The sequence below is a fragment of the Dryobates pubescens genome, chromosome 7 (genome assembly GCF_014839835.1).
Source record: "Dryobates pubescens isolate bDryPub1 chromosome 7, bDryPub1.pri, whole genome shotgun sequence".
Classification (NCBI taxonomy): Eukaryota; Metazoa; Chordata; class Aves; order Piciformes; family Picidae; genus Dryobates; species Dryobates pubescens.
This window is the reverse complement of record NC_071618.1, coordinates 14,210,087-14,233,534: the sequence shown is the minus strand read 5'-3', so window position 1 is coordinate 14,233,534 and position 23,448 is coordinate 14,210,087. Positions and strand designations below refer to the sequence as shown.

At 40.3% G+C, this 23,448-nt stretch overlaps 1 protein-coding gene across 3 annotated transcripts in view; it reads right to left on the bottom strand.

Annotated features, from left to right (window-relative positions):
- Nucleotides 1-23,448, bottom strand: part of NALCN (sodium leak channel, non-selective) — a 240,213-nt gene that overhangs the window by 63,219 nt on the left and 153,546 nt on the right. For all 3 annotated transcript variants that reach the window (XM_054162907.1, XM_054162905.1, XM_054162906.1), the window contains one exon: nt 21,914-21,988. In XM_054162907.1, the coding sequence (XP_054018882.1) occupies nt 21,914-21,988 (75 nt within the window). The remainder of the gene's footprint in view (nt 1-21,913; nt 21,989-23,448) is intronic.

Sequence of the window (23,448 nt, the reverse complement as noted above, 5' to 3'; positions counted from 1 at the left end):
ATAAACAGCTGTTACAAGGAAGCTGAGTACAGAAAGGGCAAATACATCTATCCATGTGGACAGACGATGGCTAAATCTAATAATGTAAGATAAAAACGATATGATATAGAGGCATGATTTCTGAATTCTGACTATCTTATGTAGCAATTCAGTTGTGTTATTGCAACAAAATACCCAGCCAATAAGAACCAGTAAAATTATTCTATGTATTGCATACTATTTCAATAAGCATACTTCTAACTGAGATTATTTCCGTTCTCCTCTTCCCACCTGCTTTTGTGCATAGGTGTAGAAGCTTATATTTTAAAACAGATTTTCACCTACAGCACCTGCAGGGAATACTGCTGATACACATCAGCTATGTGTTTTAACCAGAGGCAATTGCACAGGAAGTCAAATGGAATTTTAACTCTCGTTTGTCTGCCTACTGAAATGCTTGCTCCCACAACATACTATAGAAGAACAACTGCTCTGCTCTGCACTGTCATGCTATCAATAACATCACTGTTTCCAGCCACAGGACAGCTTAAACTGAAAATAAATTCATATTCAGTTGGATGTAAGTTGTCATGTGGACTAAAACGCATTTGAAAAGCCAGAAACAAAGACTGATGATTAATGGTAAAGCACTGAAATGGAATAGAAAAGGAATATTGCATAAATCTGTATTATGTTCAGTCATATTTCATTGCTTCATTAATGGTCCTTAAAAGGAAGAAATGGAAGAAATAATGACATTAATGAAATTCACTTGATATTAAAATGTGAAGAGTTGAAAATACCATGTTGGACAAGGAAAAGGACAGATTTAGAAATAGAAGCAAGAAATGACAGTGAAAAAAAATCTCGAGCAAGAATAAGAACAGAAACTAAACAAGAAGCTGTACTTCAATACAGTATCAAAAGGCACCAATAACAGCACCAGCCAAAGACTATGCTCACAACCAGCCTCTGTTAATTAGACATTATACAGGTTTGGGAAGTGCTACAGAAGTCCACAGTTCCTCTGTGCTGCTTTGAAGAGAACATACGTGGGTATACATTCACTTCTAATTACCATTTTACCAGTCTCACACTCAAAAGACAAAATAGTGCAGAAGAGAACCATGAAAAAATATATATAACTCCTCTGGGGCAAAGGAGGAAAGAGGAGAAAGACTAAAGGGGCCCAATATTTCTATTGTATCTAGTGCAACTGGTAACAAAGTGAGGGCTGGAGAGACTAAATTCATATAAGAAAGATTTGAAAACAAATTATTTCCAGAACATAATATAGCATCTCAAATACAGGAACGAGAGGATGAAATTAAGAATGTGAATTTCCAGGATAAGAATAAAGGTTACTATTCTTACAGGGAAATCTCAGTGTTCATAGAGGTCTCCAGAGGGAAATTGCTCATCCTTTCAAATTCAGTTGAGACCCCTGAAATGCCAGAGTACTGAAGAAATCACTCAGATGGAAATGAACTGTGTAATGTAATGGTGCTTTTTTTGCAACATCATACTGTTGAAAAGGTTCAGGAAGGTTTAATTGTTAGAGGAAAGAAAAAGATTTCTGATGTCTGCTATTTGCCTTTTAATAAAAAATCATTGCATAAATATACAGATTTTGGCATAGACAATGTCTCTCACTGCTATGAACTCCTGTTCACAGGAGTCAGTGTATACAGAATAGAGAGCAAATGATAGATTGAAATGTCTGGAGTATCAGTGCAGAACAGATCAGGGAGAGCTTGGAAGCAGGAAACTGTGCAGTTCCAAAGGTAAGCAAGAGAACAGAAATATCCCCTGTCTAAACGGGAGAATGATTCAAGATAGGCCTCAAAATACCTAACTTCAGTGAAGTTCTGTACAATATCTCCAATTGCTCATGCTGTGATAATGTTATGTATTGGGAAGCGTGAGGCATTTAGCTTCACTGAGTTGTTCTCTCTGCCCTTAGGGTGTAATTGTTGCGCCACATGTCTTATATCCTGTTTTGTATTTCTGCTTAAAACCTTTACATTTCAACTTTCTTTAACACAAAATAAACATGTATTTTAAAGGTACAGGATTGGGCTGAAATATGGCAATGATGGTGTAGAGTGTTTAAAAAACCAGATAAACTCAAAATAGAAATATCTGGATATTTTCTTCATTATCTTAATTTTTTATTTATTATTGTTATTACTGTTGGCCAGGAAATGTACACGAGCCTGATTTGCTTTGAATGGTCCTTCATACCCAGGCCCAAAGTCTGTACTGGGAACAATTCACCCACATTTTATCAGCCTATCCTGGCTAAATACCCTTGTGGTTGCCGGAATGGTAAAAAACATTTACAGCTATAAAGCCATAGAAGGAATTCATGCAGATTTCCTTTGCTTCCATGGTGCCTGAATTTACAGGGGCAGATTTAGTGGCATAATACATACACTACAACTGTCTTCTCTAAACCTAGATCAGAAGAACTCCTCCAAATACATGAATGGTAAAGAGTGGCAGGGAAGAAGTTTTAATGTGGGATTCCAGTGGTAGGTTGAGTATTTTCAGATACAGATGCCTGAAATCCTAGCACTCCCTGATCTTTTCATGTAACTCAGATCAATACAAAAGACAGTTTTGAGAAATGCAAACTCATGAAGAACATATTTGAAAGGAGCATACTTGTGGACTTTTTCTCCCACAGAGGCCTTATGGCCATATCTCCTTTGGTCAGAATTGGTTCAAGCGAAACCTTCAATCATTAGCAAAAATGTTCAATCATAGGTACTCCAGACACTGAGACTCATCAGAATTAATGATGAGTCCTTAGAGTGCCTTCAGAGACTGTGTGTGATGAGGTACAGAGTCCCGTGTGAGACCAAATCTCTTGTAAAGCAAAACCCTCTGACCTGCACACCCTGTAAATGTGGTGGCAGCAGCAGGTGCTTCATTGTAATCATTCCCTCCCATGGTGCAGGCCAGGTGTTATACAGTATGATGTCATCCATATTACTTCATTCAACTTCAGCTGTAAATTTATTTATGACTTCAAGGCTTCCTTGCAAAAAGGTGATTGCTAAAACCAGCTTTAGCATAAATATGATCTGGTTCTTAAAATGAAATAAATTTAAGAGGGTGCCCTAAATACACACATGAATGGTGAAGCATGAATGGTAGAGACATAGACGGGGCAAAGGTGAATAAAAGAGATGGCAAGTAATGACTAATGAGGAAGAAGGGGAAGGGTTATCTTTCTAATGCAGATGTACTCTGGCTGAGGTCAGACAATTGTGCTGGGATGATCAGAGAAGCAATCACTGCCCCACTGGAGATAGCAGACTTCCGGGTAGGACGCTGCCATCTCCCACATAACCATGTTGGTTCTGACCAGGACAGCAAAGCCACACTACAAAACTATTCACAAACCATCCTACCTCTGCCAGATACTGAAGTTATTTTGTCTGTGTTTTAGAAATGAAAATGTTGACAATATTTGATTTTTTTTAATCACTGTATTACAGCACTTGAGTCACACAGTATACACAGTGTTATGTAGAACCTGAGGAGGAGAGTAAGGCAATAAATAGAGGGTCTCAACTACTTTATCTTAAAACACTGTAGCACTATAGCCACCCAGATATTAACCACTGCCTGTGCAGCCAGGGTGAAAATAGTGAGTTCTTCTAAAAGTGCATACTGTAACTTTGTTGATAGCAGTGACTGAAGTTGCTGAACAAGCATTAAAGGACTGGAATGAGATGAGAAGCAGGATCTGATTAGGAGAGCTGTGCTTCCACACAGTCTCCCTATGTTCACCAGAAGAGTCGTGACATGCCACAGTGCACTTCACATCTTTAGGTGAATGCAGAACAGTGTCTTGCCTCCCCTGCAGCCTACATCCTTTTCTGTGGAAGCAGGAAGTGAGAAGTCTCTGCACATGCAGATGCCTCATTATTGACTCAGGCAGGTGCTGACAGCCTGCAATGTGGAAGTGCTCTGAGGTCTGATAATGTGAACAAGGTAATTTGAAAAGTTCCAAGAGCTAACAAAGATGAGTATCTCTTAATGCCACCAGTTTGCACCTAGAGATAAAAACAATTTCAAAAGTAATGATCTTAGCACAGTAAACCCGAAGTTCAAATTTAATACAGTCATTGAGTTTCCAAGACATTGACTTGTTGGTGACAACATGCTGAAGGAGAAACAGTTAACCATAGTCAAAGGGATAAGACCTGCTCTTCATCACTTTTTGGTTTGTTCTCTATTCATTTAATCTTGATCATGGAAGAAAAAAGAGTGAAAGATGCAGTTTTCATATTGTCTGTGATGCAAGTTATGCAAAATTCAATTTAAATGCTCTGCAAATATTTCAATGAAATTAAATTGTTTTGTAAAATTGATTGCAATGTTCACTTTCATTTTAGCTGACAGTATTCAAAACAGGCTGAGATCAATCATGTCCAAAATTAAAAGCTTTGCCACTGATGTGCACACAGTGTATTGATGAACTGGCCAGCTGCCCAGAATAATTTCACGGTGACTGAAAAGTTCAAATCTTTTGAGAAAGTTCGGGGGGGCCTCACTACAAGATAGTTTTAAATTAATGTTGTCTAGTACGTTATAGTGAACTGCTCTATATCAACACTTTTCATTGCAAATCTTCTTTAGGGGCTATATTTGAAGAATGAAGCGACTATACCGTATGTGTTCCACTCTTAACAGGGTATGCTATGTACTCCCACACCAAAGAGTTTGAACATGAAAATGCCCAGGGATGAAAGATGTTACAAACTGATACCAGCACCCACACAACAGTTTTCCAGAGCTTTTCGCTTACCCAGATTCTCAGGTTTATCAACTTTGGATTGTCAAAGGGAGTTTTGAATGAAATCCAAGTAATTAGTATTAAATGACATGAAAATGAAACAATTAAAAATCAGAAAGGCAGATTAAATGAGTCAACCTTTTCCTTTCTGTTATTATTCTGCAATGACATAGACCTGGTAAATTTTTGGATATGAATGAACTATATGAAAAGAAGATATGCATATGGATAAGCTCTTACAGCCCACACTCAGCTTTGGCATCAGTCTGTATCAACATTTTTGTATCTGCATTTAATTTAAAATTCAACACAGATCAGCTGTTCAGTTACTATTATTTACACCTGCAATTCCATTAACAACATAGAAAATGCTTATGAAAAAAAAGAAGGCATAGAACAATGTGGAAATGAAGGTTTATAAAAATGGATTAATTATTAATTGCAGTGTTAAAAATCAGTATTTAAGATGCATAGACCTTGCTAGGGTGTCTACAGTGCTATATAAGACTGCCAAAGCCCTAAGCCCTTTCTTAATTAAGGCACCCTTTGCCTTCAAGTAGTAGTATTTGACTCTTTGTTCCTCTAGGCCTTGGGTGGTATCCCTGAGACATAGTATCATAGTATCAGTCAGGGTTGGAGTGGACCACAAGGATCATCTAGTTCCAACCCCCCTGCCATGGGCAGGAACACCCCACACTACATCAGGCTGGCCAGAGCCTCATCCAGCCTGGGCTTAAACACCTCCAGGGATGGTGCCCCAACGACCTCCCTGGACAACCCAGTCCAGGGCTTCACCACTCTCATGGGGAAGAACTTCCTCCTCACCTCCAGCCTGAATCTCCCCACCTCCAGCTTCATTCCATTCCCCCTAGTCCTATCACTACCTGATATCCTGAGAAGTCCCTCCCCAGCCTTCTTGTAGGCCCTCTTCAGATACTGGAAGGCCACAATTAGGTCACCTCGGAGCCTTCTCTTCTCCAGACTGAACAGCCCCAACTCCTTCAGTCTGTCCTCATAGGAGAGGTGCTCCAGCCCTCTGATCATCCTTGTGGCCCTTCTCTGGACACGCTCCAGCACCTCCATATCCCTCTTGTAATAGGGGCTTCAGAACTGGAGGCAGTACTCCAGGTGGGGTCTCACCAGAGCTGAGTAGAGGGGGAGAATCCCCTCCCTTGACCTGCTGGCCACACTTCTCTTGATGCAGCCCAGGATCTGATTGGCTTTCCGGGCTGCAAGTGCGCACTGAGAGCTCATGCTGAGCTTCTCGTCCACCAGCACCCCCAAGTCTCTCTCCTCAGGGCTGCTTTCCATCCAGTCACTGCCCAGCCTGTATTTGTGCCTGGGATTGCCTCGACTCAGGTGCAGGACCCTGCACTTGGTCTTGTTGAACCTCCTGAGGTTGGCTTGTGCCCACCTCTCCAGCCTGTCAAGGTCCCTCTGGATGGCATCCCTTCCCTCCAGCGTGTCTGCTGCACCACACAGCTTGGTGTCATCAGCAAACTTGCTGAGGGTGCACTCAATGCCACTGTCCATGTCACTGACAAAGGTGTTGAACAAGACTGGTCCCAGGACTGATCCCTGAGGGACTCTGCTTGTCACTGGCCTCCACTGGGACATGGATCCATTGACAGCCAGTCTTTGGGTGCATTCATCAAGCCAACTCTTTATCCATCTAGTGGTCCATCCATCAAACCCATGTGTCACCATAATTACAATTTTATTTTTCTACAGGTTTTCCAATTTGTTGAGGCATCTGAAGGAACTTGAGAACTTTTATGTCCAGGCTGACTTTTGGGTTGTGCATTGCCTACTTTGAAAGTGTGAAGAGCTTGTGAATTTGGCTGAAGGTGGGATAGCATTACAGAACTGTGTGGCTTAGAGTCCAGCCTGGTCCAGCCTTTCTTTGAAATCAACCCCTCAGTTAAAATATTCCCTGAACCGCACCAAAGTATTGCCTGGGAGTGAGTAGTTGAAGCTTCAGATGGAATAACCAGTGATTGAGCTATAAGCAGGGTGCTCAGACAAGGATGCTCTCTTGCCCTCTTTTAGTCAACTGCCTAGATATACAAGTTGCAAATTTTGTCCATTGGGGCTCACCTAAACAAATGGTGACACTGCAAGCAATAAAAATTTCTCTCATGTAGGGACTGTAAAACAGAACTTAAATTGATTTTAACCACATTCTGTGCTGCCTTGGGGAATTTTCAGTGAAATGTACCCAAAAAAATTATTACAGTGATCCTGGTGTTAACAGTAGAGACTTCACTGTTGGTAATATAAGGGTAAAATCAACTGAAAAAGTTCCTGGCAGATGGAGGAACATATATTTCTCATACACACAAGATCTGGGTTTTTTTATAAACAACTTTTTTAATGTGTCACATGGTTTATATGCTGTATGTATGTAGTACAATTTGGGACTGTGACTGCTACTTCCCAATTGTTCATTTAAATTACTTCTTCAATTTTGCATGAAGTCTCACAAATTAATAAGGTTTCACGAAAGTGGAGTTTTTACTAACTTCCTTCCAGTAATTGTAGTTCGTATCAGTTCTTCAGGAACAAATGCTGCTAACAAGATGCGATTACAATTCAAATGGTACCCAATTCCTTTAGCAAAATTTGGCTAGGATTTAGTCCATTTATCTAATAGAATATGGGAATTCAGCATGTCAGAGGATTCCCCTTTGATTAACAGATAAATAATTTTTTTCAGAGCTATTACTTCGTACTGTCTACAGACTCATAAAAAAATTGCTAAATTGACTACACTTTAGCCATATTTCTGAATCTTTTGCTGCTCTGCAGTGTTTAAAACAGATAAAGGACATGAACCAAGTAACTGACATAATTTACCTGGAGTTGTGCAAGGCATTTGACACTGTTCCACATGACATCCTTATCTCTAAGATGGAGAGATATGGATTTGATGGATGGACCACTTGGTGGATAAGAAACTAGCTAGAATACTGCAGTCAAAGAGTTGTGGTTAACAGTGACAAAGTGGAGTTCCTCAGGGGTCTGTTCTGGGTCCAGTGCTGTTCAACACATCTTTGTCAGCAACACAGACAATGGCATCAAGTACATCCTGGGCAGGTTTGCCGATGACACCAAAATGCATGGTGTGGTGGACTCACTTGAGGGAAGGAATGCCATCTAAAGGGATACCTTGAAGGCTTGAGAAATGTGCCAGTGCAAACTGCATGAAGTTCAACAACACAGGTCCTACAGCTGGGTCAGGCCAATCTCAGGCCCAAACATAAACTGGGTACAGAGTGGGTTGAGAGTAGCCCTAAAGAGAAGCACTTGGGGGTGTTGATAGATGAGAAGCTCAACATGAGCTGGCAGTGTGTTCATGCAGCCCAGAAGGCTGAGGAATGTGATTTTCCCCCTTTACTCTGCTCTTAATGAGAACCCACTTTGAATACTGTCTCCAGTTCTGGTGTCCCCACCATAAGAGGGACATAGATCTGTTAGAACAACTCCAGAGGAGGGCCACAAAGATGATCCAGGGGCTGGAATACCTCTGCTATGATATGATAGGCTATGGGAAATGGGATTGTTCAGCCCGGAGAAGAGAAGACTCTGGGTGAATCTCGTAACTGCCTTCCAATACCCGAAGGGAAGCTACAGGAAGGCTGGAGAGAGTTTACAAGAGTGTCCACCTATAGGACAAGGGGAAATGGATTTAAATTGAAGGCGAACAGGTTTAGATTGGATTTTAGGAAGAAATTCTTCACTACGAGGGTGGAAAGACTCTGGAATGGATTGTCCAGAGAGGTTGTGGATGCCCCCTCCCTGTAGAAGTTCAAGACCAGATTGAATGGGGCCTTGAGTAACCTCGTCTAGTTGAAAGGCATCCCTGCCCATGGCAGGCGGGGGGTGGGTGGGGTGGGGTGGATTAGATGATCTCTCAGGTCTCTTCCAGCCTAACATGTTCCAAGATTCTATGAAACATAAATCTAATGCTAACTATTTTTAAAATATTTTTTCCACTGATAAATGCAACTTTACCATTTCCACAATTATTATTCTTCTCTTGGGATAAAGATCAGAAATACTTTCATTTCCTGTGGTGGTTTGAGCCTTAACTAGGATTTAGGAGCTCAGATGGGGGGGCAAGGCTGAGAATCTCCCCTGCTCCCCGCTCCTCTTTCCCAGAAAAAAAGAAAAAGGGAAGAAGCAAATCTGCTGAGAAATAATTTGGAGTCGGTTTGGAAGTAGAGGTAAAAAAAGAAAATTCTTTAAACATATATATATATATAACAATAACAGGAAGGGTTCACAAGGGTAAGGAACAAGGATGGATGGGGAGAATATGTATACAAAACCAGTCTTTTGGAGTCCTTTGAAGAGGCATGGATGTAGCAGCGAGGAGGAGGACCAGGCCCAACCACGTGGAACAAGGAAGCCAGCAACAACTCTCTTTTGTCTCCATGAGGCAGAAGTAAAAGAGAGCAAATTGCTTCAGTGTCCTCCTTTTTATAGGCTTGCTGGACAGGGAGGAGGAGTAGAGCAAAGTAACTCAGTTTCCCAGGGGGAAAAACCCCCTCCAGGGGAGACAAAGGCTCTCACAAGCCCTCCCCCCCTACTTTCAGGATGGGTACAGCCCATCTCATTTCTATACAAAGGTTAGTGTGTTACAAAAGAGCATCTGTTATAATAAAAAATGCATTACATGCATTTATCAGCTGTAACTGCTTGAGACTTCACTTAAACTAGGTATCATTATTTGCTATGAATTGTATATTTGATGAACAATAAGCAACTAAGATATTTTCAAGTGAACAAAAGCACAGGATGTATGAATTCCGCTCTCGTACAAACTTAATCATTCAATATTGACTAGGTGCAACATGTTCATCCTCAAGATTCAGGGTAAAATCCATTACAACCTGAAAGGATGCTTCTGCTTGGAAAGCAAAGGAATACTATTGCAGGACAATTCAGAGACTGTTTGTTTGCTTACCTATTCCAGATCCTGCAAAAAGGAAGATTCCTAGAGGTAGCTTTGTAAGAGGCGCTTACCTACATGTAACTGAGACATGCAACTTTATCTGCCCTTTTAAGCTGAATGAAAAACAGAGACAATCTGGGAAACTGTAAGTGTGGACAGACTTTGAAAGATGCTCAAAATAGGCAGCTCCCATTTACAAGAGACTCAGAGAATTACACTGTGATAGACCAAGGAAGTCATCATCCTGACTTCCTATCAGGATACAGACAGTGAAATCACAGAGATAAAAGACTCAATCTGCAGAGAACCTGTGTCCCCTTCATCTGCCAGTGGAGGACCACAGAGATCTTCTTTGTAAGAAAGTAGTTCTTGAGAATATAGAAACACACTCTTCACAAAGGGCTTTCGTAACAGGACAGCAGGCAAGAAGCAATGTTACCTAACAGAAACCAAACCAACTAAACAAAAGAACAACAAAAAAACCCCAACAAACCAAAACCAAACCACACCAACCAAAACCAAAACCACCAAACAAATCTGTCTTCACTGCAAATAAAATCAGTGGAGTAAACTACCTAGAGAAGCCATGGAATTTTTATCACTGGAAGCATTAAAGACTTGGCCTGACAAGACTCTGAGTAACCTCATTTAAGGCCTGCTTTCAGTAACAGGTTGTACAAGATGGTTTCTGTAAGTCCCTTCCAACCTAGACTTTTCTATGTTCTATGACTTCATGATTCAGATTTGGAGGGAAGGTAATTAATAAAATTCAGATTTAGAGTATTTGCAACCTGCATGGTGGACCAACTTCTACAATCAAATACCCTTTATACTGAGAAAACATAACTGAAGTTGAGAAAAAATCCATAGCTGTAGTTGAGGCCAGAATACAGTATATTTTGTTAAACAGGAGAGACTGTGTCTTTGCACAAATTAGCTCCTCCTTGTCTTTTTGTGGTTGGTTTGTTTTTCCCTTTTGAACCAGAGGCAGTACATTTAATTTGAAACAAGTGGCCTGAGTTTTAGATTAACTGCAGTTTTGCAGTGTTTCTGCAGTACAGAAACTTACACAGAAAAGTAATTTAACCAAAGGACATGCAGAGGCAAACCTATACAAGTGGTAACTGGAAGGACACAAAGACTGATCCAGAATATTTCAGAAACCTTCTTGGCTGCACTACATGAGAACAAAGCTTGATGCTACTGGCTGCCCTTTCTCCCACCCAAGTCTGTTGAAGTAATTTTAGCCAAGGGTTTGGATTCCTATGTTCTGTAATTCCCTTTCACAAGAGATGAGGATGGTTGTCTTTGTGTTCTTATGGTGATGGATGGCTTCTTTAAATGGGGAGATATGGATAAGAGCTCACCCTTAACTTGGAAATAGTGCTCACATTCGCTGAATACTATGCATGAAAACTGTCATGCTTTAAAAAGAGTGCCTGATCCATTCTTGAGGAATTGTAAAGAGAAGTTTTCTGAATTGTAAGTAGAAAGTAACTGACTTACATTCAGGCACCTAAAAATGTCTGTAAAAATATAATTAATTCATACTCCTAAGCAGCTAGCTTTTCCTAATGGCTGAACAAGGAATTAAATTTCATGCAAAGGCCAGGCCTCTACTTTTTATAAGATTACAAAGGTGACATACAAAGTGTACACAACTGCATAGATCCACAGGCTTCCATGGCCCTAAGACACATATCAGAAAAGCCAGTGCAGACCTGTGTGACACAGGAGGACCCAAAGGCAAACACAGCATGGATTTTCAAGGATCCATTTACCATTAAAATACTGAGTAATGCTACACAACCCTTCTCTTTCCTTCACAAGAGCTACAGGTCTGGCCCTTAATTTAGTGAGTTTTCTTGAAAAAACCCCAACATATTACATATTCTGGGGACTGGCAATTTCTGAATTATTCTTTAGGTGTTTATTTCACCATTTAGCATCAAATATATAAGCCAGAATTTATGATCCGTTAATACTGTTTTTCCAAAAGGACGGTAGGAGGATAAAACAAATGTGAAAGCTACGACCTTCAGGAGACGTTCAAAACTTTCTTAGGTATTGCAAAAAGAAAGTCTTCCAACCTGGTCTGTTCTATTCTATTGTAATGGGTTGGGGCAGATCCCCTCCCCACCACAGGCAGAAATAACGACTCAGACAAACGGATTGCAAAAGTGATGAAAGTTTAAATAGAAAGCAGTGAAGGTTACAGAAAACCCAAAGCGCAGTGACAAAGAAAGATCCCATCCCCACCTGAGGGTGCATGCAAAACCCCCAGGGCTCCTTCTTCCCCCTCCCTCTGCTGGGCTAGTCTCAGCTGGCCAGGCCTGAGACTGCCCATCCCCCTGTGGCCTTGGGCCCAATCAGGCCCATGGCCGGGAGATCTCTCCCCCAGTTACCAAGTCTCGGAGAGGGAAGGAAAGAGGAAGTGCCAGACTCCGCACTGGATCTTATAGTGGTGCAAAGAATTATGGTAGGAAATACACAATTTCCTGTGTCCATCCCTCTGGGCTGGACTTCTGGACACAGGAAGTGAATGCACCAGGGGGGCACCCAGCTCAAACTACAACATCTATTCTATTCTAGCACAAGCAGTTTTCCAGATGACCATGTTTTCCAGTCTTGAAAGGACAGCTTGTTTTCTAGAAATGGAAATATTCTCTTCAAAGTTTACTACTTTTGAAATAACACTACTTAAAATGCTCAGCATATAGCCTGGGAATGAAGGATCAATTTTACTTTTATGAACTTTCTCCTGTCCTCCCTCTATGATGAAAAGAAGGATTTAATGCATTTTAGGTAGTACTTAAAATTCAGTTTGGAACCATTATTACACTTTTCATTTGTTAATAAAACGTGTTCGACACTTATCTTTTCTGCCACTTGTTAAAAATCCATTTACATGGGATCAGATATAATGAAAAGGTAATTTTTCATTTTTACTCTGTTTTATAGTTATTTTTTATTTGGAATTATCTGAAGTACTCTCCTTAGAATAAAAATACTCTACAGACAAGTAAACCTAATTAGGCTTTAAAACGTTCATATTTTCACATTCACATATAAAAAAAATTGTATGCTGAGTGTGCTTAAATTAGATATACCAATTATAACACCTTGTTCATACAATCTGTTCATGAAAAATACCTATGCTGAAACTCCCACTTTAATGCTTAAACCTCAGCACAAAAAATTTGGAGGTGATGCTACTACTGAAATTGCCCTTGGCATCTTCCTTATCTGCTGAATGCCTGGAGGTGCTAGCTGAAAGGCACAGGGCTCCAGCAGAGTCTTCTGACCAAACATTTTCAGCATCCTAGAATGGAGTGCAGCAAGAATGTCAGGACCAGATGAGAATTCTGCTTTGTAGCTCTTCACTACGCAATCTTAATGAGCATCATCAATATAATAAAAAAGAAAACAAGAGGACAATGAATAGAATAGAATAGAATAGAATAGAATAGAATAGAATAGAATAGAATAGACCAGATTGGAAGAGACCTTCAAGATCATCGCATCCAACCTATCATCCAACACCATCTAGTCAACTAAACCATGTAACCAAGCACCCTATCAAGTCTCCCCCTAAACACCTCCAACGATGGTGACTCCACCACCTCCCGGGGCAGCCCATTCCACAGTATCACAATATCACTAAGGTTGGAAGAGACCTCAAAGATCATCGAGTACAACCTGTCACCACAGACCTCATGACTAGACCATGGCAATCACTCTCTCTGTGTAGAATTTCTTTCTAACATCCAAGTCTAAACCTCCCCTGGTGCAGCTTGAGACTGTGTCCTCTTGTTCTGGTGCTGGTTGCCTGGGAGAAGAGACCAACCTCTGCCTGTCTACAACCTCCCTTCAGGTAGTTGAAGAGAGCAATAAGGTCTCCCCTGAGTCTCCTCTTCTCCAGACTAAGCAACCTCAGTTCCCTCAGTCTCTCCTCATAGGGCTTGTGTTCCAAACCCCTCACCAGCTTTGTTGCCCTTCTCTGGACACATTCCAGCAAGTCAACATCTTTCCTAAACTGAGGGGCCCAGAACTGGACACAGTATTCAAGGTGTGGCCTAACCAGTGCTGAGTACAGGGGCACAATGACTTCCCTGCTCCTGCTGGCCACACTGTTCCTGATACAGGCCAGGATGCCTTTGGCCTTCTTGGCTGCCTGGGCACACTGCAGGCTCATTTTCAGCCTACCATCAACCAGTACCCCCAGGTCCCTCTCCACCTGGCCCTCTCCAGCCACTCTGACCCCAGCCTGTAGCTCTGCAGGGGTTGTTGTGGCCAATGTGCAGAACTCAGCACTTAGATGTGTTAAATCTCATGCCGTTGGATTCTGCCCATCTGTGCAGCTTGTCAAGGTCCCTCTGCAGAGCTCTCTTACCCTCTAACAGATCAACACCTGCCCCCAGCTTGGTGTCGTCTGCAAATTTACTGATGATAGACTCAATGCCCTCATCCAAATCATCAGTGAAGTTATTAAAGATATTAAAAAGAAAAAAAATTCTAGATTTTTCTAAATGTCTCTGTTGAAACCTTTGATTTTTCACAGCTCTGCTCCTGGTTTACATGGTGGCTCTATGCATAGAAAATCACTTAGATTCAACAGGTAGAAAGTATCCAAGTGCTATCTTTTCCATCTCCTCCTCTACTCATAGATAAAATGTCTCCTGATATATCACTCAATACAGCTTATGGTGCCCAAAAATTCAATTACCAGTGTTTGACCTGCCATTTTTCCTGGTGTCCATTAATGCCAGTAGTGTCCTATGTGCTTTGGGTCTACTTATTAAGAATTGGAGGGGGTAAGTAGGTCATAAACTTAGTTTTGTTTCTCATTGAATAAAGGAGTTATTAATATGTCTGCCAGAGTGATGTTTGTATTTCCAGGACAGCGAGACCTCCTTAGTATTAAGAGGTGTAACATCAAAACTCTCTTTTGTATGAATAATGACTGAATCTGAATGGCCTGTGCTTCCCATAGGAACAGCTTCCTTCCAAACACTAAGCTGCCTCACTGGAAAAAAGATCTGAGGAGCACAAATGAAGACAAAAGGAAAGGAAAAAAAGAAATCCCTGAAAAACTGTACTAGTAAAGTATCACTAAGCTAGCTGCCTGCAGGGAGACAGGACTTCTGATTATTTCTGACTACCTTCCTAGTATTTTTTCTGTTATGGACTAGATGTGTTGAATGATTGTCGAAAAACCAGTAATTTCCAGGAAATTACAATACAGAAATGCTATCCTAATTGCACATGTTGCTTTATATACTTCCAAGAGAGGCATGGCAGGAAGAAGAGAGCACTGAGGAAGCATTTGACTGGAATGACTGTACTTCATGAGTTGGGGGGGCATCAAATTAGGTAAGTGGTAGATTCATAAGCAGAAAAAGCAGTATGTTCTCACAGAGCGTTGTTAAATTTATCTTTGCTACCTCAAGCAGTAAATGTTAGAATATACACATTCCTGAAAACAGATTTAACAAACACATGCAAGAGCAAAAATCCATCAAGGGCTACTAGACAAAGCTACACCACATTGGATGCTGGGAGCTCCCAAATCCCTTGAGATTGACCGTCACTCAAGTACAAAGTATCACAGGTGAATTAAATATCAGTATGTCTATTCACTTTTCTTATGCTGGTCCCTAAACACCTCTTACTGACTGCCATCAGGGACTAGGAATTGAACCAGTACGATCTTTGCTTTGCTGTTGCGAGCCTGCTGGTTCTTCCTCAGTAAGTCTCACAATAAATGTTTAAGCATGATACTGGAATTTTATTTTTTTTTTTTCACCAGAAACATAGCTAATGTATCAATCACTGGTCACAAAAAACTGCCAAGTCATTGTCAGGGCCTTGGTTCTACTTTCAAGTAATATCAATACCAACATAACCAGAGTCAGATGGGAGATATGGGTTACCAGAAACTATCCTTACCCCAGAAACCTCAGTTTCTGGAGGAAAGGGCTCCTGAAAACCTTCCTCTGATGTCAGCAGCCATCACCTTGAACTCCAGCCAATATCATACTTAAAGAGCAGTAATTTTAGAGATACAAAATTATTTACATTTGAATGCAGTATAGCTGGATCACCAAAGTACAAGTCTCTGGTAGGACTTGTTCTCTCCTTTAGGAGTCCTCTGCCATCACAAACAAGATATGCAAGTGAACTACAACATTTCAATATTGACAAGGGACAAAATAATCTTGTGGAATTAAAAGATGCCTAGTGGAGAAAAAAAGATGTACCAAACACAAGAGAGGTCACTATTGGAGCTGTTAAGAATTTAAGGATATTTTAAAAGAACTATATTCTTATAAGGCATGCACACACATTTTCAAGCTCTGTGAATATATTCAGCCTTATGTAAAATTGGCCTGCAACCTGTAAAAATCAGGGCACTTTACAAACTGTATACTTGACAAGTTTATTGTGTGTGTGTGTATACCTGCATTCACACATACATATCTAACAAAGGCATCTTCTGGACTTGAATGGAGGAAAACCTCCATGATTCTGAAACACTCTGCACTGTTGTACGTGTTCAAATTGATTCAAAGTCACCTAGGCTGCTGGTATTAGAGAGCAAAAATATATAATATGTTTTTTTGGGTTTATGGGTGGAAAGCAGATGTAAAATACACATCTAGGATTTAATAATCAGATGCTTAGAACAAAAAAATATGCATCTGCAAGTATAGTCAGGAGGTCTTCACATCCTTTACTCTTTTCAAATAACACAAAAACAACTGCAAAAAGAAGAGCTTGTCCTGGCATTTTGGTCAGTGCTTCTTTGCCCCAAATTTAATTGCTTGTACTTCTGCCTAGGGTGTACCACATCCTGCCAGAGCTCACTTGTTATTTTTAGCACAGAATGGAATCTAGCACATCACAAGCTTTTCAACCACCTCAAGGCACTATCTACATAACCAAAAAAAATCTGATTTAGAGTCTTTTTGGTATGTTTTAAAAGAGAAACATTAGGATAATTTACACCCCCCCTGGCTTTTTTCTTGAAAACCTATGAAATATTTTAAACATGACTGAAATACGCATTTCTTTACAGAAGGATGTGGTAAATGGAAATGAAAAATAGCCTCTTCATTCTTTGCTAGGAGCTGAATTATACATTTTCTACAAACTTCTTGCACGAGTCTGTGCTCCACCACCCTAGTTTTTGATCTGACACCTGAAATCCTCTGACCTGTAACTAAAAAAGTAATGACTATTGGCTTGATTGTTTAATAGCTGCGCTTATATAGACTGTCTACACTATGCATAGAAGTATATTAAGAATTTAATGTAACTCTGAATTTTGCATAACTTCTCCAGTAGAAATTGCACCCTGATAATAAATTAATCTATCTCAACTTTAAGCAACTAAAAAAGGCATCTAGCATAGTAAAACAGGTATCCTGGACTTCGGCCACAGGAAAGAATGAAATGGAGAAAAAGAGATCTGCAGAAGACAATTTAGAATACGTAAAGTATCTCCCTCAGAGAACTTATGGAACTATATTGCTGAGGTCAGAAGTCAGAGTCAAACCTTAAAGTTAGCTCCTGCAAGGTCTGTGTTACTGAGTTTTACCAAAATCAGAGCTTTAAAATTTAAATAAATAGCTGTAAACTATTATTATCTAAAATTAAGTATGACTTTTAATTATGGCTTTGTTATTATAGAATCATAGAGTTGTTAGCATTGGAAGGGACCTCAAGGAATGGGCTGCCCAGGGAGGTGGTGGAGTCACCATCCCTGGAGGTGTTCAAGAGGAGATTGGACGTGGCACTTGGTGCCATGGTCTAGTCATGAGGTCTGTGGTGACAGGTTGGACTCGATGATCCTTGAGGTCTCTTCCAACCTTAGTGATACTGTGATAATAATAATAATAATAACAATAATAATAATAAACAAACCAGGTTGGAAGAGACCTTCAAGATCATCGCGTTGAATATGGCCTACAGGTCACCTGTATTGGAAACCATGCAAGGGATCATTTTTGCTCTGTTGGGCAGGACATAGTGAGGACAGTCCTGGAAAATGGCAGTGGTAATGATGATGCGAGGTTGTCCTAGGATTGCACTTGACGTAAAAAGTCAGTGACCAAATAGTTTGCAACACAGTTTAAAAATCTTAGCTACTACTTGATCATTATGTGACAGTTTTACTGAAACACTGCGCCAATAGGAATGCATCATCGCTGCACTGTGATGGCACGCGCCGTTTATTGCCACACTTCCTCTGGTGGATAGAAATCCTTGGTTTGAAGTATATTCATTTCAGCTGCCTACAGGGGACCATAAACTAAACAGATTTGATTTCTACACAATGTGATACCGAGTGAGGAGATTGGACGTGGCGCTTGGTGCTATGATCTAGTTGTGAGGTCTGTTGGAACAGGTTGGACTTGATGATCCTTGGGGTCTCTTCCAACCTTAGTTACTGTGATACTGTGATACTGTGATACTGTGATACTGTGAGTGGAGATGATGATTGTTATGTAGTTTGTACTGCAGTTTGCCTAAGCTTTATATAACATCATTCTGTTGAAGCTAACGTTGAAGACCCTTCCAATCTCACCTGTACCAGTAAGTTTGCCACAGTATCTTGCAGTGACAGACATAACTGTTTTTCAGCTAGTGGTGTTCTTAGCAGAAAACTTCATAATGTGTGTGTATGTGTGTGTGCATGCGCTTGTGTACGTAGTATAGCACAGAGGAAGTCTGAGAGAACAGTATTATGCAAAGTAAGAATATGTGTTATTAATTTTCAAGGTAACATTAACAAGAAAATGTCATCATTATAAAGTGGGAAATAGAAAATATGAGCCATCTCACAGTGAATGACCCTTTAACTTTCTCCTGCCCCTACTTAGGCTCAGTCCAAATTGCCACATTACTGTGAGCTTAGGGAGTCAGTGAAGTCCCCAGACATGAGCATAAGAATAAGCATTCTCAATTAACCTTACATTAAAAAAAATCTGTTCAAACTCTTACCATCTCTTGCAAATTACAACATTCAACAAGTTTCCACAAGTAGCATTCTACATTTTTGAAAATAATACTTAAATGTCAAGTCAATTTTTGAAGACAGACACATTTTGAAAGAAGAGAAAATGTAGTATCAAATATAAATAAAGGTCATATTATGACACTCATGGAGAAAACCTAGTAATAATTTGTTACAATTCTTATGTAAGCTACAGCTTTAGAAAATGAACCATGTAGGTCTCCTGACTCCCTTTCTTGATTTCCTGCTCTTTGGGATGCTCTGATCTTGAGCTTGGAAGAAGAGGTCCTTGAATACTAACCAAATGTCTTGGGTCCCTCTGCCTTCTCGTACCCTGTTGCATGAGATTTCCCTTAGCAATTGCCTGAAAAGGCCAGAGTTGGCCCTGCTGAAATCCAGTGTTGCAATCCTGCTAGATACTTTCTTCCTACCACACAAGATCCTGAACTGAACTATCTCGTGGTCACTGTAGCCAAGGCTGCCCTCGACCTTCACTGCTTCAACCAGTCCCTCCTTGTTGATGAGTATCAGGTCCAGTAATGCTCCTCTCCTAGTTGGTTCATCCACCATTTGCATCAAGAAGTTATCACCAATGCACTGCAGGAACCTCCTGGACTGTGGGTGGCTGTGTAGCCTTCTAGTAAATATTTGAGTAGTTAAAGTCCCCCATGACAACCAGGGCCTGTGATTGTGAGGTGGCTGTCAGCTGTCTATAGAAAGCTTCATCAACTTCTTCATCCTGATCAGGTAGTCTGTAACAGACACCCACAACAGTGTCACCCATGCCTACCTGCCCCTTAATATACAGCCACAAACTCACAACTTGCCCCTCATCCACCCCTGGGCTGAACTCAACACATTCTAGTTGCTCGCTCACATAGAGAGCAACACCACCACCTCACTTAGCTGATTGATCTTTCCTAAAAAGGACATAGCTATCCATGACCACATTCCAGTCATGTGAGCTGTCCCACCATGTCTCTGTGATTGCCACTAGATCATAACTCCTTGACTGCACATGGATTTCTAACTCCTCCTGTTTATTCCCCATGCTGTGCGTGTTGGTGTACCAGCATCGCAAGGAGTGAGCTGAGCACACCAACTCCACCTTGGGTGGGTGGGAGGTCTTCTGATCCACAATAATACCAGGACACTGCCCCACTGATGCAAGCCCAGCAACAACCCCATCCCCCTTCAACTCTAGTTTAAAGGTCTGTGAATGAGCCCTGCTAGTTCTTGTCCTAGAATCCTTTTCCCCTTGTGAGATAAGTCTCTCCCATGTACTACCATCCAACCTGGTGTCCTACAAAACCAGTCATTATCAAAGAACTCAAAGCCCTGCCTGTAGCACCATTCTCAGAGCCAGGTATTTATAGACTGGATTCTTCTACTCCCTTCCATATTGTGGCTAGGTACTGGAAGTAGAGAAGAGAAAATCACAAGCCCCAGACTCTTTCACCAACCATCCCAAGGCCTTGAAATCTCTCTTCATCCCCATCAGACTATGGGATGCAGCTTCCTCCCCACCTGTCTGGAAGATCAGCAATGGGTAAAAGTCATATGACTGCACCATGTTGGGGAGTTCTTTAGTGATATCCCTGGGCACCAAAAAGACTGAAGACTTCCTGTTCTATGAGAAACCAGGGTGGCGAAAGGGGAAAAAAGCCGTCAAATTTATGTGCTTTCATTTTAACTGAGATGAAAATAATTGATAAGCACTCTCCCACAGTGTGTAACTCTATTTTCTCAAATCCACATTAATGAAAACTTTCTATTTTTGTTCTTTTTCAGGCGTCCCATTTCAATTACCCTCATACCAGACAGTCTAGGTTTCCTTCTCCTACCAGAACCAGGTTTAGGTAGAACTTCTTGGCCTCACTGACGGAACTTGTGAGCTTCGGTTTGGCCAACAGCCCAATTTTAATTTACCTTCTCTCAATGACCAGTTCTACTGTTTAAATCACTTTGTTAGGCTTGACCTCTGTGAAGCTCTCACAGGGGTTTAATTATGAAGATTTCTTGACCAAAACAAAGATCAAAGATCAATGCAAACACATTTACTCTAGAAGTTCACAGTAAGAAGTTAAAGAAAAATAAACTGGGCACTTAGTTCCAGTTGTTTTCTTCATTCATTTTGCAGACAATAATACACAAAGACAGCACCAGGAGTGTCTAGCAGAAGCTATAAAAATAGTATGTATTTTCATTAGCTAGAAAACCAATGAGCTTTTTCAGGTTTAAATGAAGAGATGATAAATATTTGAAGAGCAAAAGTGCATGGAAATCAAATTTTATAGCTTAGTATCCAGAAATAGTTAATAAAGCAAAAAAGCAAACAAAAATTGAAAAGGTATAAATAGACTACTCCAGCAAATACCAAGAGGTTGGTAGCAAAACCTTGGCCTTTTCTTCCTGCTCATCTCATTTCAACAGAATAGCAACAAAAGTACGCCAGACCTGAAAGTGAGTTACAATTTGCAGTCATCCCCAGCACTAGAAGCTGAAATATGCTATGTGTGAGAGAGACCAAAAAAAAAAAAAAAGGGAATATTAGGTTGCAAGACCTAACTTGTGATAACACAGGAGGTTCCAGCCCAATATGAGGAGACACTTCTTTATGGTGAGCACCGGAACAGGCTGCCCAAAGAAGTTGTGGAGTCTCCTTCCCTGCAGACTTTCAAAACCTTCCTGGATGCATTCCTGTGTGACCTGCTCTAGGTGGTCCTGCGTTGGCATGGGATATTGGACTTGATGGATGTTGGATTTGATGATCTCTGGAGGTCACTTCCAAACCCTAACATTCTGTGATTCTGTGATTCTGTGACTTTCATACTGGAAAGCTAGTTTGTATGAAAGCTTGCTCTCACTTCACAGATTTTAGCAGTAAGTATATGCCGTGCACACAAACCCACCAATAATTATAAAGACGTTTTAGTCCAGAAAAATGGGTAACAAGGTGACATGAATCCTATATCCTTTTGACATTTTAGAACATTCCAAAAAAAAAGTATGACAAATTTTTTTTTTTCATATATAATTGTTCCAAAACTTGAGGACAGCTGCTTCTAAAGTTCTGAGTCCCATTTTTTACCATAAAAACACCACTTTTGTGAAACTACTTCCAAGCACAATAAAAACACATTCTTACTTGTTTCAGTTTCTTCAGATCTTCATCGAGTTCCAAGTTATCCAAAATAACAGCAACAAACAGGCTGAGTAGAATCTACAAAATTATGACAAATTATTGGTTAAAGCTTGTCCTATTTTTCTTAAGAAGTATTGTGAAATGATATGGAAAAATCAGGGCCCTAATGATGTAAACGAGATTCTTACCTTTGACAGCCATTAAACTAGTATCACCTACTACTATATGTCTGCTAGGCATTTTGCAAGTAGTAAATTCCTTTTTAGTTCCTCATATAACTGTTACATGAATTTTTAAATAGTTGATTGTACATTTCATGACCAGTGCATATGGTTAACAATGTATCCATTAAAATGTATTTCACATGAAAAGAAAATCAGTCAGGAAATCAGAATCCTACCTAAAATGGTTTGTAAAACTCAGGTGCTTTTCAATTTGCACGTGAATTTTTAGCACAGAGGCCACCTGACACTTCTTTACTTTACAGACTTGCTCGGAGTGCCTCTGCAAAGTAGCTAACTGCACTTCAAAAGAAAAGTAAGCTGCTTCATTAATTGCAAGCATTTGCAGTCACACCATAGTAAGCCGTGCACTTTCATGTATTACACACTAAATATTGTGTAAATATGCATCTAGGCGGAAGAATCTCAGGGGATTGAAAGTGTGTATCAGATTATTCTGTTTTCCTTGTGTAGATATACTGATCAGAGGCCAAGGAAGCTGTTTTTTTTTCCCTTCAGCTGTTTGCGCAGACATATATATGCCACATGCTTAAACAGTAGTTCATATAGTTTTCAGTGATCTGACTGCCACAAACACTGCAAGTTAAGATGGCCTTCAGAACTCTGATAGAATACATAATCCCTGGCACAAATTACTTTGATTCCTAATTGCTGATCAGCAGTATTGCTATCATTAGGTCAGGGTTTTACAGTATGGTGCTTTTCTTCTTCAAATACTTTACACAGACTACGATACTCTGGTGTCAGCAGCTCAGAGCATACTACTTAAGTATAGTAGTCTCTAAATATATCAGCCTTTACAGTCTTGCTGCTTCTTGCACAGATATGCATCAAGGGGTCAAGACTTTAATTAATTCTGGTGGTTGGTTTTGTTGTTTGTTGGTTTTTTTTTTTTTTTCTCAACAAGAACCAAAGATGAAACAGCACAAAAGTTAAATGCAAACTGATTTGTTTAACTTCCTCCACTACCACCTCAACTAATAACAGCCCACACTTCCAACAGAGGTTTTGATTTAAACTTCGGCTTTTCTTTGCCTTTTAATGTGAAACCTATTAATTTCTTTCCAAGGCTCTACAGTATGCTGTGCCAAATGCCCACAATTATCACTTCTTAATTCTTATCCTCCCCCTTCTTCTGGATGTAATTTCTTCATTTGACTTCCCTCATGCTATTTTACTGATGGCTGTTTATTCTTAGAACTGTTCTTTTTGATTTTAGCAGCAGTCCAACCGTTATCATGCTCCTTTACCAATTCCACATCATTTTCTTTCTTTAAGCTTCTTTTGCCTCCAGAC